At 44.0% G+C, this 16,072-nt stretch overlaps 1 protein-coding gene across 5 annotated transcripts in view; it reads left to right on the top strand.

The window, feature by feature from the left end:
- THADA (THADA armadillo repeat containing) overlaps positions 1-16,072 on the top strand; it is a 1,252,206-nt gene that overhangs the window by 120,347 nt on the left and 1,115,787 nt on the right. For all 5 annotated transcript variants that reach the window (XM_063918333.1, XM_063918332.1, XM_063918334.1 and 2 more), the window contains exons 13-14: positions 9,713-9,868; positions 10,410-10,532. In XM_063918333.1, coding sequence (XP_063774403.1) covers positions 9,713-9,868; positions 10,410-10,532 — 279 coding nt within the window. The remainder of the gene's footprint in view (positions 1-9,712; positions 9,869-10,409; positions 10,533-16,072) is intronic.

Genomic DNA, 16,072 nt, shown 5'->3' with positions numbered 1-16,072 from the left:
GATATGTGGAAGGTCTTAACCGACAGTGTCAACTCCTTACATAAAAGGTTCGATGACGCAGCAGCCTTGGGACAGCCGGGATCTCAGCCCGCGCCTGCCCAGGCGTCTCAGAGGCCATCAGGGGCTCATAAACGCCCGCTAGCTCAGATGGTAGACACAGATGTCGACACGGAGTCTGACTCCAGTGTAGATGAGGATGAGACAAATGTACAGTCTACAAAGGCCATCCGATGCATGATTACTGCAATGAAAAATGTATTGCACATTTCTGATGTTAACCCGGTTACTACCAAGAAGGGTATTATGTTTGGGGAGAAAAAGCAGCCAGTGACTTTTCCCCCATCTGATGAGTTAAATTAATTGTGTGAAGAAGCGTGGAGTTCCCCCGATAAGAAACTAGTGATTTCTAAGAGGTTACTGATGGCGTACCCTTTCCCGCCAACGGACAGGTTACGTTGGGAAACATCCCCTAGGGTGGACAAGGCGCTCACACGCTTATCAAAAAAGGTGGCACTGCCGTCTCAGGATACGGCCGCCTTAACGGAGCCTGCGGATAGAAAGCAGGAAGCTATCCTGAAGTCTGTGTATACACACTCGGGTACTATACTGAGACCTGCTATTGCTTCAGCATGGATGTGTAGTGCTGCAGCAGCATGGGCTGATACCCTGTCAGACAACATTGATTCCCTCGACAGGGATACTATTTTGCTAACCATAGAACATATAAAAGACGTCGTCTTATATATGCGGGATGCACAGAGGGACATTTGCCTACTGGCATCTAGAATTAATGCAATGTCCATTTCTGCCAGGAGAGTATTATGGACTCGGCAGTGGACAGGTGATGCTGATTCTAAAAAACACATGGAGGTTTTGCCTTATAAGAGTGAGGAATTGTTTGGGGACGGTCTCTCGGACCTCGTATCCACAGCGACAGCTGGGAAGTCAACTTTTTTACCTCAGGTACCCTCACAGCCTAAGAAAGCACCGTATTATCATGTACAGTCCTTTCGGCCTCAGAAAGGCAAGCGGGTCAGAGGCGCATCCTTTCTGCCCAGAGGCAGGGGTAGAGGAAAGAAGCTGCACCAGGCAGCCAGTTCCCAGGAACAAAAATCCTCCCCCGCTTCCACTAAGTCCACCGCATGACGCTGGGGCTCCACAGGCGGAGCCAGGTGCGATGGGGGCGCGTCTCCAAAACTTCAGCAGCCAGTGGGTTCGCTCACAGGTGGATCTCTGGGCGGTACAAATTGTATCTCAGGGATACAAGCTGGAGTTCGAGGCGACTCCCCCTCGCCGTTACCTCAAATCAGCCTTGCCAGCTGCTCCCAGGGAAAGGGAGGTAGTACGGGCGGCAATTCACAAGCTGTACCTCCAGCAGGTGATAATCAAGGTTCCCCTCCTTCAACAGGGACGGGGTTACTATTCCACAATGTTTGTGGTACCGAAACCAGACGGTTCGGTGAGACCCATTCTGAATTTAAAATCCCTGAACATTTATCTGAAGAAATTCAAGTTCAAAATGGAATCGCTCAGAGCGGTTATTGCAAGCCTGGAAGAGGGGGACTTTATGGTGTCGCTGGACATCAAGGATGCTTACTTGCATGTCCCCATTTACCCACCTCACCAGGAGTACCTCAGGTTTGTGGTACAGGATTGTCATTACCAATTCCAGACGTTGCCGTTTGGTCTGTCCACGGCACCGAGAGTATTTACCAAGGTAATGGCCGAAATGATGATACTCCTTCGGAAGAAGGGAGTAATAATTATCCCGTACTTGGACGATCTCCTTATAAAGGCGAGGTCCGGAGAGCAGTTGTTAGTCAGCGTAACACTCTCTCGGGAAGTGTTGCAACAGCACGGCTGGATTCTGAATATCCCAAAGTCGCAGCTGATTCCTGCGACGCGTCTGCTTTTCCTGGGCATGATTCTGGACACAGAACAGAAGAAGGTGTTTCTCCTGGTGGAGAAGGCCCAGGAATTGTCATCTCTGGTCAGGGACCTCCTGAAACCAAAACAGGTGTCGGTGCATCACTGCACGCGAGTCCTGGGAAAGATGGTGGCTTCTTACGAAGCAATTCCCTTTGGCAGGTTCCATGCAAGGATCTTTCAGTGGGATCTGTTGGACAAGTGGTCCGGATCGCATCTTCAGATGCATCGGTTGATCACCCTGTCCCCGAGGGCCAGGGTGTCTCTGCTGTGGTGGCTGCAGAGTGCTCATCTTCTCGAGGGCCGCAGATTCGGCATACAGGACTGGGTCCTGGTGACCACGGATGCAAGCCTCCGAGGATGGGGGGCAGTCACTCAGGGAAGAAACTTCCAAGGACAGTGGTCAAGTCAGGAGACTTCACTACACATAAATATACTGGAACTAAGGGCCATTTTCAACGCCCTGAGTCAAGCAGAGCCCCTGCTTCAAAACCAACCAGTGCTGATTCAATCAGACAACATCACGGCGGTCGCCCATGTAAACCGCCAGGGCGGCACAAGAAGCAGGATGGCGATGGCAGAAGCCACAAGGATTCTTCGATGGGCGGAGAATCACGTGCTAGCACTGTCAGCAGTGTTCATTCCGGGAGTGGACAACTGGGAAGCAGATTTCCTCAGCAGGCACGACCTCCACCCGGGAGAGTGGGGACTTCATCCAGAAGTCTTCACGCAGATTGTAATCCGTTGGGAACGGCCACAGGTGGACATGATGGCGTCCCGCCTCAACAAAAAGCTAAAAAAATATTGCGCCAGGTCAAGGGACCCTCAGGCGATAGCTGTGGACGCGCTAGTGACACCGTGGGTGTACCAGTCGGTTTATGTGTTTCCTCCTCTTTCTCTCATACCCAAAGTACTGAGGATAGTAAGAAAGAGAGGAGTAAGAACTATACTCATAGTTCCGGATTGGTCAAGAAGAACTTGGTATCCAGAACTACAAGAAATGATCTCAGAGGACCCATGGCCTCTGCCTCTCAGACAGGACCTGTTACAGCAGGGGCCCTGTCTGTTCCAAGACTTACCGCGGCTGCGTTTGACGGCATGGCGGTTGAACGCCGGATCCTAACGGAAAAGGGCATTCCAGATGAAGTGATTCCTACGCTGATAAAAGCTAGGAAGGATGTGACAGCAAAACATTATCACCGCATATGGCGGAAATATGTTGCTTGGTGTGAGGCCAGGAAGGCCCCAACAGAGGAATTCCAGCTGGGGCGATTTCTGCACTTCCTACAGTCAGGAGTGACTATGGACCTAAAATTGGGGTCCATAAAGGTCCAGATTTCGGCCCTATCTATTTTCTTTCAAAAAGAACGGGCTTCACTGCCTGAAGTTCAGACGTTTGTTAAGAGAGTGCTGCATATTCAGCCCCCTTTTGTGCCTCCAGTGGCACATTTGGATCTTAACATTGTGTTGGATTTCCTGAAATCCCACTGGTTTGAGCCACTTAAGACCGTGGAGCTAAAATATCTCACGTGGAAAGTGGTCATGCTATTGGCCTTAGCTTCGGCTAGGCGTGTGTCAGAATTGGCGGCCTTGTCATGTAAAAGCCCTTATCTGATCTTCCATATGGACAGGGCAGAATTGAGGACTCGTCCCCAATTTCTCCCTAAGGTGGTATCAGCGTTTCATTTGAAGCAACCTATTGTGGTGCCTCAGAAACAAACACCTACAATCAAGTAGTCCCCTGGCGCTAACAAGATAGTTAAATTCAATTGTAATAAACGTGTGTGTCCCAAAAAATAAAAATAGAAATCTGATGCAGCTCACTGCAGAGCTGGGGGACCTCTCCAACCCCTGCAAAAAACAGTTACCACAGAAAAAAAACACAAATACAGACAGCGCTACCAGATTTCTTATTAAAAGTACAAATTTATTTAATTTATTCTGTTATCATTAAACTTTCATTAACCATTCTCATCTCTAGGGCTAATTTGCATGCATTTATAATATTGGTATTTAAAATACTGGCCTAATCAATAAACAATCATACCATAAAACTCTGTTCCCTATACCACTTAATACTCCCCTGCTGCACAGAGCCTCCAGCTGTAATCAATTACCTCACACTGTTTCACTTGAATATTGAGTGCAGTAGTTTAGTATTTAGTACATTGATACAAAGAATACCAGCTCTGATTCAGATATAAAGTGTCTCTATTCCATTCCTGATAGGAGTATATATTATACTAATACTTTTTGTAGCAAAAGAATCACTTGTTTCGAATCAGGTTGTATATTTGAGACTCTTTGCTTCCAACAGTTCATATGGAATGTAGATATTTAGACAGCTGTTTACTTTCTTTTGTAGAATCAATTTTGATTTTGTGCACAACCCATATCAACAATTAAATGATTTAGTTGATTAAATGTGCATGCATATATGAGTTGATCTCAAAGCAGCAGAGTTAATATGATGTCTCAGCAGACATTTAAAACATGGCCATGTTAAAATCCCGTCTTTACCGCAATTACTTCTGGGTTTCTTTTTACCAAGCTCCCGGCTTCTGGTGCCAAATACCTTTATCCAAAGCCTTATCCGGAGACTCAGGTTCCTTCCCAGCACAGCAGCCGTCTCGCTGCGCAGCGGTCACGGGTTTCACAAGTATAAAAGACGCGTTTCTCCGCCTATCGGCATCGGCGGCTTCCTCAGTCAGAGGAAGTGAGAAGTGACCCGGGTGGTTGTGAGAAGCTATGGCAGGTCCGGTGGCTCTATGGATGGCATTTGATCAAGTGTAGAGATGTGTCCTCCTACATACAGTATAGCCTCAATACACCATCCAGCAGGAGATCCCTGGCATGAGTGAGCTGACAGGTCCCGTGCAACTTTGCTAACGCCAAGCGTCTGTTTTTGCCGAAAGTGTGTCTTAGTGGCCACTCAATGTGAGTAGGGCACACAAGAAGTCTGTGCTGTTTAATGTGATATATGACTCTTGTATATTGTGTGTGACTGAGTCTGTATACAGTGCAGAATAGAATTTGTACTTGAAAAAAGCTGCGGCTGCTGCATTGTAGCACTTTCTATGCAGATTTAGAGACTGGGAGGTATTCAAATGATATATCACGCCCAATCTCCTTCCTAAAGTGATCCCCATTATCGTGCATACCGTGCCCATAGTGATCAAAGGGTTAGGATGCCTTGCTACTCCGGGGGTAGCGAGCTGGAATGATGATATCACGCCTGTCATCAGAAACAGAACGGGTGTGGAAGGGGGCGGAAAGAATTGAATATCACCCTATTGGGCAGATGTATTAAGCCTGGAGAAGGCATAAGGAAGTGATAAAGCAGTAATGAGTGCAAGGTGATAAACGCACCAGCCAATCAGCGCCTAACTGTGAATTTACATACTGGAGCTGATTGGCTGGTGCTTGCACTTATCACTGGTTTATCACTTCCTTATGCCTTCTCCAGGTTAATACATCTGCCCCAATATTGTGTCTTATATCACATTATCAGCACAGTCTCCTGTGGCGTACTAGTCGCATTGCGTTGCGACTAAGATATATTATTTTCAAAAAAGACACTCGATGCTAGAAGATTCTCATGCAACCTGGCGTGACGAGGGGCTGTTTGGCGTGACTGTGTCAAAGATTTCTGACGACACATCTGTACTTTTGTTAAATGCAAATACGATGTTAAATATTTATATGAAGTACAAGATTGTGGGTTATTTACCCCCTGAAAAATATCACAACCTATTTTAGATGTTCCCATATCTGCGTAAGATGGGTGTACGAATACAGTGGAATATCAGCATTACATGCCAGCAGTGCGTCAGCTCTGACTGATTGTACAGATAGTCTTGTAATATAGCTGTTCCTATATACTGACTTGCTACTTAGATTAGTTTGCACATTTTTTATCAAATGTTTTGCTTCAAATACCTAGATATCCTTTTGCATGTATAGAACCATCTATCTAATAATAATAATAATAATAATAATAATAATAATACTGTAATAAGAGTGAAAGGTAGCCTCACATGAGACAAGACCCACAACAGTCAAGGTCCGTACAGCGGGGCATGAATGGTGCCAGCAGGAATATTGTAGGCACATTGTCTACCTGGCTCTTTGGGATTTGTCCCCGGCTGTTTTGTACAGTGCCTACTGATAAAGGTAGTATATCTTTATTTGGGATGCGGTCAAGATCCCGCCGGACGAAATCCCGGCAGTCAAAATACCGACACCGGAATCCCGACCGGCACAATCCCGACATATTCTCCCTCCGTGGGTGTCCACGACACCCATAGAGGGAGAATAAAATAGTGTGCCGAGCGTAGCGATGCACCATGCCCGCAGCATGGCGAGCGCAATGAGCCCGCAAGGGGCTGCGTTCCGCTCGCCACCCCTGTCGGGATTGTGCTGGTCGGGATTCCGGTGTCGGTATTTAGATCGCCGGGATCCCGTCCAGCAGGATTTCGTACTAATCCCCTTTATTCTTTTAATGTAGGTAATGTTTTATTTTTCAGGCAGTAAAATGTAAAAGTGTTGTTTTACGAAACTATGCAAAGAACATATTTTGTTCTGCCTGTCTGTATATATGCATATGTACATACAAGTCCTCATACTGCAGACGTGCCAAACATCCCCTCTCCGCACGCCAGGTCCTGTGAGACTCTGCTAGCGATGGGCACATTCTTTTTGCGGCTTCTTACCTGGAAATGTGTCCTAGTCGCAATGTGATGTGACTAGGGTGCACAAGGAGACTCTGCTGATTGATGTGCATCTCTTGTATATCTATGTGCATTTGAGTCCGAAACGGTATACAAAGTGCTACAACGCAGTGCCCGTATCTTTTTTCCACGCCAAGTTCCATTATGCTTCGTATACAGACTCAATCACACACAGATATATATATACAAGTGTCGCCTATCAAATTAATCAGCACAATGCAGATAAGATACATGGGTGAGCAGGTGGTGGGTTTGCCTTTTATTGTTTTTCTTAATGTCTATTTTTAGCTATTGATTGAGTAGTGGAAACTCCTACTGGCCCTAGCGGCTGGGGTGACGAGAAGGGAGGAAATAAATAGAACAAGACAGATTATTAGATCAGTATTGCAGCAGAACATTGTCCAGATGGCATATTATCAGTCCGTGTCTGTAGATACTTGTGGCTTAAATAAAAGAAGATAAACTTAACACAAACCATCCAGACTTGCACTGAGATGATGAAATACTGTGTGGGAAGTAAACGTACTCGCTAGCACGGAGTGGGACTGGGTTCTTCTTACTTTTTTCCATACTTTCTTCTGCACAATTCTGTTTTTCGTGTGTTTACTGTGTGCTTCTAAAGAAAGACAGTCCAGGGAGCAGAAGTAAAAAGGTCATAAATATGAAATCAAAACACCCTCTACTGTACATCTTCTTTAAGCCGGAGACTGCAGTACTTCAAAACGTCCCATAACTACATATCGTACAGGAGATGTTCCTGTTTTCTTACAAACCACAAACCTGAACAACCAGCTTAAAATGTACATAGCCAGCTTTCATCGTCATACCCTCCAACATTTCACACACAATAATCGGTACAAATGAGGAAACTGGCTTGGCCACGGGTAAAGAGGGCGTGGCAATGCTCCCTTTCCTATATTTTCAATGGAAATTTGGAGAGTCAAAAATCAGTACAGACCATAAAAAAAGGTACTGTACCTGCCAAAAAGGTACAGTTGGAGAGTGCATAATCATTTTTCAGTCCTTTGTCAACAAAACTGTAATGATTTAAAAAAAGATCTGAGGGGAAAAAACAACAACCATTTCCGCTTGTTTATGTTTGTAATGTTTATTGCTACTAAAGGTGGGTACACACTGATAGATATATCTGCAGATATGTCTATGGATGGATTGGGCAGTATGCTGTGCACACACACTGTTCGATCCTGCGGGACTGACGTCATGAACTGGGCGGGCATGTACACACGCCAGCCCAGTTCAGCTGTCAATCACCACCGTCTGCAGCAGCATGTGTACGGGCGGCCGGCTGGTCGCCCGTACACACACAGCGATGTGCCAATATATCGGTAGATATATTGGCCGTTGGCTGTGCTGCGGGGCCGACGTGATATGTTTGTAAACGACGGAGTTCACAGACATATTGCCCGTACACACTGGCCTCCGTTCAATAGAACGGCCAATATATCGGCCAGTGTGTACCCACCTTTAGACACTTGCTGGACAACCACTCCTCAATATAACATACCTTCTCTCCCGGGAACCCACCGTTATCTGAAGGCAGAGGCATTATCCATCCATAAAGCCCAAATCAAGTACACTGTACTTGGGACCCTACAGGAGCATGAGTGGGCAGCACAGCTGTCTGATACCTGGCTTGTGGCATATAGGGTATATGGAGTGGTATGTTTTCTTTTTGTTGGGTTGTGCAATAGCTGACAACCCCATTTAAAATACATATGCCAATAACAAATGATTTAGTGCAGTAAATCAATCCTACCGGTACATATTGTGAATAGCGGTGTTATACTAGGCACACACTATACAGTGTTAGGGCAACCTGACAAATATCGGATTGTTGGCACAATAATTGTTTGTGTGTATGCTGCACCGGGGCCCAACAGTCAGTCTGAATCACATAGAATTGGCCTCCGGTATAGTGGGTTCTTCATACACCATGTCGTTCACATCTCATCAAGGTTGTTCAGAAAATGCAGTGTGTTCGGACCTCGGTCGATGTCTAATGTGGGTGTGGTATGTTAGATAGAATAGATTTAGGTCGACAGTGTATAGGTCGACCACTATTGGTCGACAGTAAGTAGGTCGACCGGGACTCTAGGTCGACATGAAAAAAGCTTGACATGAGTTCCTGTGCACAACTGTACTATGAGCCGTTTTTAGAATTTATATACAGTAGGTAGCTTGGAGAATTATGTCACCATTCCTAAGAAACATTTTCCTTCTCCAATCTTACTTTATTGTTGACACCCCTAAAATGCTGGCCAAGCTCTCCTCATTTACACCTCAATTTTTGTTACCTCTGCTAATTGGACTACCATGAACCAAAGCATTGTCGCATGAAGCACGTGGGTTTAACATTGTCGTTCTTTCTAGTGTAATAGGTTTCTGTCAGTCATTGCATTGGCTCAGTGTTCAGCATTCTCTTGAGAAAAGTCATCTTTATGTTGGTACTGTACAGTGTAAGAGACTGATCCACTGAACATGATGCATTTCTGCGATCAGGGCACTTTTACTTTCTGTTTTATTATATACTGTAGGTTTACGTTTTTTTCTGATTTGACCGGTGTGCAAGTTAATTTGAAGTGATATAAAAAATAAATGATGGCTTTTCAAAGCCATTTGTCGGCAGTTTTGCCTACAGTATTTAAACGGCAATAATATTAAATGCAAAACCAGGCTCATTTTGCATTTAATATTATTTCCTTTTTTAAATACTGCGGGAAACAATCTGCTATTTTAAATACAAAAAATGCAGTTTAGTAAATACGTATACCCCTTTGTTCTTTGTAGAATGTAGGATCCTGCAAATCAAAAGTGAGACTTATTTTACTATTTGTAATCTTGTTTAATCTCCCAAGACTTCTTGTTTTGCTTAGTATATTATTTTATTATTACCAGTTATTTATATAGCACATACATATTCTGCAGCGCTTTACAGAGAGTATATGTTCTTTTTTCATTTTAACACAAGAGGTTTTAGATATACTGTACTGTAAGGCTGTGATTTGTAATTAGGTGCTACTTTTCTGTTTGTGTAGATACGTATGGATGCACTGGGTCTCCTCTGCGAAAGCCATTGGAGCACTGAAGTGGTTTCACTGGATGAAATTAATTTGGTTCATTTCTTTCTCAAGTACAATTTAAACTGTCAGTCCCCCTCCGTGAGGCAGCAATCGTGTTACCTGATCAGGAAGGTACGTTCTCCAAGTGCATGCGAGTCAGCCATGACGGTTGCTAGTGATGCATGATTGGGCAGTGATCATCAAAATGATTTGTCAAACAGTTTTATTTTTTGTAAATTTATCCCTTTAAGTATGAAAGTTCAGAAGCGATGTACAGTATTTTCTTTGGGTTGGGATGCCGGGAGTCAGAATACTGACGGCGGCATCCCGACACCTACTAAGTAAGTATGCTAACCCTAACCTCCTACCCCCCGAACCCTCCCTCCCCGCAGCCAGACCCTAACCTCCCCAGGTGGTGCTTATACCTAATGCCCCTCCCCCCCTTCTTCCCCCACAGCCTAACTGCCCCACCCTCCGCAGCCTAACCGTAACCTTCCCAGCCAAGGCATACTTACGTTTGGGTGCTGACAGTCATGATCCTGGTTCCGGCATTGTGATCGATGTTTGGATCCTGACGTCTGTATTCTTAACGGTGTCGGGAGATTCTGGCATTGCTATTCCGACTGCCGGCATGCTGAACGCTGGTATGGTGACTGCATCCCTTTTCTTTTAGCTGTTTTGCAGAGTGCAGGAAAGTTCCCAAGTTCTATTTAAGCACCAACAGAGCAAGAATCTAAGAGGCCGTGAAGATACAGACAATATAGCGGATCCTTGTACAGCCCTCAACAATTACACAGTAAGCCTTTTATTATCTTTTATTGCATGCAAATGGCTGACAATAAGAAAGCTAACATAATAGTATTACAATCCTTCCTTGCTGTTTATTTTCACGTTTTAGTCATTGGTCCAGTTGTAATAAAAAATTTTTTTCTAATAATAATAAAAAACAATCAAACCAAAAAAACTATCCGAGGGAATAATTTGAATATCATAATCTACAAGAACAACACACACAATGGGCCGGATGTAATGAAATCCATGTAGGCCGGAGGTGCGGGTTCCCGACAGAGTTTAAGGGCCTTACACACTGGCAGATAACACTACACGATATGAACGTTCTCGTTCATTAATGAACGAGAACTCGTTGGTATCGTGCAGTATGTAGGCAGCAACGATAAACGATGCGCGGCCCGGCGCTCGTTCACCGTTGGTGCCCCGTTGCTTATGAATGAAGGCCAATATGGACAATCTCGTTAGCATTAGCATGCACTGTTATGGAGCCGGGTAACAGGGTGAGTGAAGAAACTTCACTCCCCCCGTCACCTCCCTCTGCCGCTGGGTCGCCCATATCCGCCGTCGGGCAGCTCAGCGGTGGATCGCCAAATGTGTAGGGCCCTTTAGATGTGTTTTAAAGCTGCAATTATGTACAAGGCAAAACCATGCCTTTATAAATGATTGCCGATTTTTAAAAAATAGTCCTGCCGGGAAACCACACCTCCGGCCAACACAGACTTCATTACATCCGGCCCATTGGGTGTGTTGTTGTAGATTATGATATTCAAATTACTGCATAGGATAGTTTTTTTTGTATTATTATTTTTTTATTTTAATTACAGCGTAGCTGTTGTCAGTTATGCTTGTATTGTACGTTTGTGCACTGTATGTCCTAGTACACCAGTGATTTTCATCTTTTTTCAACTCGCGGCACACTGAACAAGATTTAAAAAAAAAAAATCTCCCAAGTCTGTACTTTTCGCTGATCTTTTCGTCATTCTGTGTTCCTCCGTTGGCTCCTGTCAGCGTTGTGACATCAGGGCTCTCTCTAGCAGCTGGTGGGCATGGCTCTGCTCCTCTTCTCCAGCGGCACACCTGGAAAACCCTGTGCTAGTCCTTTATATGCTGCTTTGTCTTGTTATGTTTATTATTTTTAGCATTTCTTTTTATGGTGCTACAAAATCAGTGCCATGCAGTGGGGATTTCATGCTGTGTAAAGTACAGAGACATTATTTCCTTTTTTATTGCAATATTAAATCATTTGGTTAAGTAGACTAAGTTATACAAAGTTCTAAGTTGATTTTCCTGTTCACACTTGTTTTGGACCATTCTACAACAATTAGCTGCTATGGAGATCAGTAATGAAGTTCTTTAAGCTACTAATTAAGAATAATACAAAGATAACCTACTCTCAATCCTGTAAGCATTGTATAAAATGGATCTTTGAATAAATATTTTCGCGCAAAAGTATTCACTGTCCCATAGGGTAGCGATCACTTTTGTGCGAATTTGGCATTTGGCCTCCTGGGCGAAGGGTATGATATGCGGTCCCGTTGCCGACGTTTAAATGCAATGGCACTTTGCACCCTTTGCTGGAATTGAGTTTCCTCCTTAGTACATGAGAACCATATTTACCAGGCCCTTAGTGGTCACTGTAGGTAGGTGCTGATCAGTGAGAAGGACATCTTTTAATTTTCAAAAACAAAATAGTACATGTAAAGCTACGGTGGCTGTAGTGATGCATCACATCTAAATATAGGCCCATCAAAACTACAATATGCCCTTCTCGCTAATAGGGACCCTGTACCTAGAGCAGTGGTTCTCAAACTTTTTTGAATCACTGCTCCCTAGAGTATCAGAATATTTTTCACTGCACCCCTAGGTCAAAAGTTTCTTATTGAGAAATTTTTTAAAGAAATATTACATTTAGTAAATTGTGTTTATATGTCATCCTTAGGTTCAGTTGTGTGGTGAAGGACAAGAGTCGCTTCTGTTTGGCCACATATTTTATGACTGACAGCCACCAGCACTGGTTTTGCCCATTACATTGACCATTAATAATTTTAATTGGTACTTGACCACCAACCCAGGGCACCCCTGCAAGGGTCATTAAGCACTCCAGGGTGCCGCAGCACACAGTTTGAGAACCACTGACCTAGAGTGAACACTAGGTGCCTTTTCATACAGTTATGTAGTGTCTACAGTTTCTGCATTATTTTGTGTATCACTGCTATATAGCTACTACCTAATGTCTGTGTGAAATCTCCTACAAAAAGCTAATTAGCTCTTCAGACTGCAGTCCCCATCATTCCCACTGGGGGCTGAAGCATAGTCGTGTTCAAGTGCTTGGTAAGGGGTGTGCTTCTGTCTCCTTATCCCCACTCTGGGACATAGACCACCAGACCCCCAACTCCCCGGACAGAGATTACTCCCCTGGGTAACACTGTCTCCTCCCCACATCTTGGCCTGCTCCCGGGGAAGGAGGCAGACTTGTCCTGAGTCCAAAATGACCGTTGTGAAACAGCACTATCCAGATTTTGGCGGTTTCGCATCGACTATCTTGGTTTCGGGAGAAGACTGCCACTTCCCTGGGTGCTGCCATAAATGTGTGGAAAAGACGCATTAATAGTGGCCAAATCAACTTTTCTCCTACGTCCTAGAGGATGCTGGGGACTCCATAAGGACCATGGGGTATAGACGGGATCCGCAGGAGACATGGGCACACTATAAGGACTTTGAATGGGTGTGAAATGGCTCCTCTCTCTATGCCCCTCCTCCAGACCTCAGTTAGACTCTGTGCCCAGGAGTGACTGGACACACACTAGGGGAGCTCTAATGAGTTTCTCTAAAATACTTTGTTAGGTTTTTTATTTTCAGGGAGACCTGCTGGCTACAGGCTCCCTGCTTCGTGGGACTGAGGGGAGAGAAGTCAATCCTACTTCTTAGTTCAAAGGCTCTGCTTCTTAGGCTACTGGACACCATTAGCTCCAGAGGGTTCGATCACTTGGTGCGCCTAGCTGCTTGTTCCCGGAGCCGCGCCGTCAACCCCCTCACAGAAGCCAGAAGAAAGAAGCCGGGTGAGTATTAGAAGTAACAAGATAAAAGAACCAAAACGTGCGCAAAAGGAAGAGCCAAACTAAAAATATATTAATCTATTTTATTAAATAGTAATTGTAGTTATTAAAAAATATTCAATTCAAATATATATTCCTCGGAGTGACCACAGTAGGATATTACAAATAAATTTAAAATAAATAAAACAACATAATCATAAAATATATTACCAACTAGTTGTTCTCATATATGATTAATATTCTAAAGGATCAATAATGGATACAGATATATATAATCCTGAAGAACAATGGCTGGCCAGCCTTAATTAATACTTAATAAATTGTGCACAAATAGGATGTATCAAAAGAACGAATAGAAAAATGAAAGATTGTTGTCTAGAAGATATCATATAATTGCATAGATGGTAAGAGCTCAGGATTCTTCCAACAACAGTCTAAAATAGTAATAGTTAGCCGTTATATATGTATCCAAAAGTCTCGTGAGGGAATTAACCTCATACGGCTGCTGATGTAATTGCTAAATGTTGGAGCTAATGAATAGACACCAGTCCCGTCTTTTAGACCAAAAACTAATGAAAGTCTCGGTAAAAGCACCTAGCCTTAGGCAGCTGTTTAATGTGGGCAGCCAATGCCGTGATAATGCAGTCCCGCAACAAGATGATAAATGTGAACAAAAAATACTGGAACAAAGTCCCGAATGACTCAAATAGCACCTAGCCCAACGAGGCCATATATGTGGGTAGCTATAATGACGGGATAATGTATAAATGAATAAACCCCGTATCACTCGTAGCAGTCTCACCCGTGCCAGTGAATGCAATAGCCGTCCGTCCGGCCGGATGTTCACCGGACCTCCGCCGTTACCAATCCACAAGCCGTTCAGTGCTGCACTGCCTGGGTGCTCCTCCGACAGTGCAGCTGGGTAATCCTTAGGCTGGGATGTTAAAGAGGAAAATAACTGTGGCGGTTATGGGCAGGTTAGGGCTGTTGGTGATGTCCGTTCGTCTCCCAATCGCAGAGAGATGGTGTATAACCGTGGATCACTCCAGAGCCGTTCAACCTAACGCGTTTCTCGACCGTAGGCACTGGTCGTTTCATCAGAGGAAGTGTAATAAAAGGGAGTCCTCATCTGGCTGTATTTAAAGCTCCCCGTTAATTGTCTAAACAGAAACAGCTGATGAATTTCCAACTATTCACCCATAGAAATCGAGTTGAAGTGAAAGAGTCTAATATATTTCTCAATACCTATGTATAAATCTCAGTGTCATGCTAAAATATTAGGATCAAAAGCCAATATATGAAATAATATAAATATATAGAAAATAAATATATGAAAAAAAATAAAAAAATAAAAAAATATATAAAAAAATATAAAAAAATATAAAAAAATATAAAAAAATAAAAAAAAATAAAAAAATAAAAAAATAAAAAAATAAAAAAATAAAAAAATAAAAATAGAAGCACAGAAGACTTCAGTGACGGCAGAAGACTTCAGTAACGGAGGTAACACGCAGCGGTCGCGCTGCGCTCCCTGCTCCCACACACCAACGGCACTCACAGGGTGCAGGGCGCTGGGGGATGAGCGCCCTGGGCAGCAAGTTACTGACGGTCTCTACACTGGCATAAGTCGCATATTCGGTGCCCGGGCACCGTGTACCATACCCCCGCCAGTATCAAGCAGCGGTCGCGCTGCGCACCATTGCTCTCACATTCGCAAGAATGTTATTTTGCCTGGTTGCTACTCCCTGCTGTCGACGACTACTAGGTTTTCTGTCGACCATAAGATTTCCTGTTAGATCCACAATCGGGGCATTCAGTACATGGTCATACACATTCAGAACACATTAATGTCACTAGGGACCCGCCGGTTCCGGACAATCCGTATATATATATATATATATATATATATATATATATATATATATATATATATATATATATATATGATATATGTGTATTACATTATGTATATTCATATTATGATTTATAATGAATGCTGAAGTAAAAGTATTCCTTCTCATGTGCTGGTCGCTCTGTTGATAAAGCTTTAGGTCGGCCGTGACGAGTTGGTCTCAGATCCTCACAAGGAGTTTGAATGTTTATTCTTTTCCCGTTGCTGATAGAATACTGTGAAAGTCAACTCCTGGTCGACACGGGGCCCTGTCACAAAGGATCGTACACAGGAAGCTAAGTGATATATTATTTCTATGCTTTAGAGTTATTTTGCATTACATGCACATGGGGGAGTGTTTATATTCGGAAAGGCATCCTATAGAATTATCCTAAAGAGAGAGGGGAGGTTTCTTCTGTTGATTCTTCTCTATAACATTGCAGCAGGCTGCCGTGCGACGGCAGGAGGTGTGGCCGGGGGAATGCTGAGGCTGACTCCGAGAGATACTGCAGTTTCTTCCTGGGACGGTATACAGCTGTCTGGGGATGCCTCAGTTCAGTCAATCTCGGCGGATACCACTGGTAGATCTAACTTCGT

This window comes from Pseudophryne corroboree, chromosome 4, assembly GCF_028390025.1.
Source record: "Pseudophryne corroboree isolate aPseCor3 chromosome 4, aPseCor3.hap2, whole genome shotgun sequence".
In the NCBI taxonomy this organism is placed as follows: domain Eukaryota; kingdom Metazoa; phylum Chordata; class Amphibia; order Anura; family Myobatrachidae; genus Pseudophryne; species Pseudophryne corroboree.
Note: the sequence above shows the minus strand (reverse complement) of the source record. Positions and strands in the feature narration are given on the sequence as shown.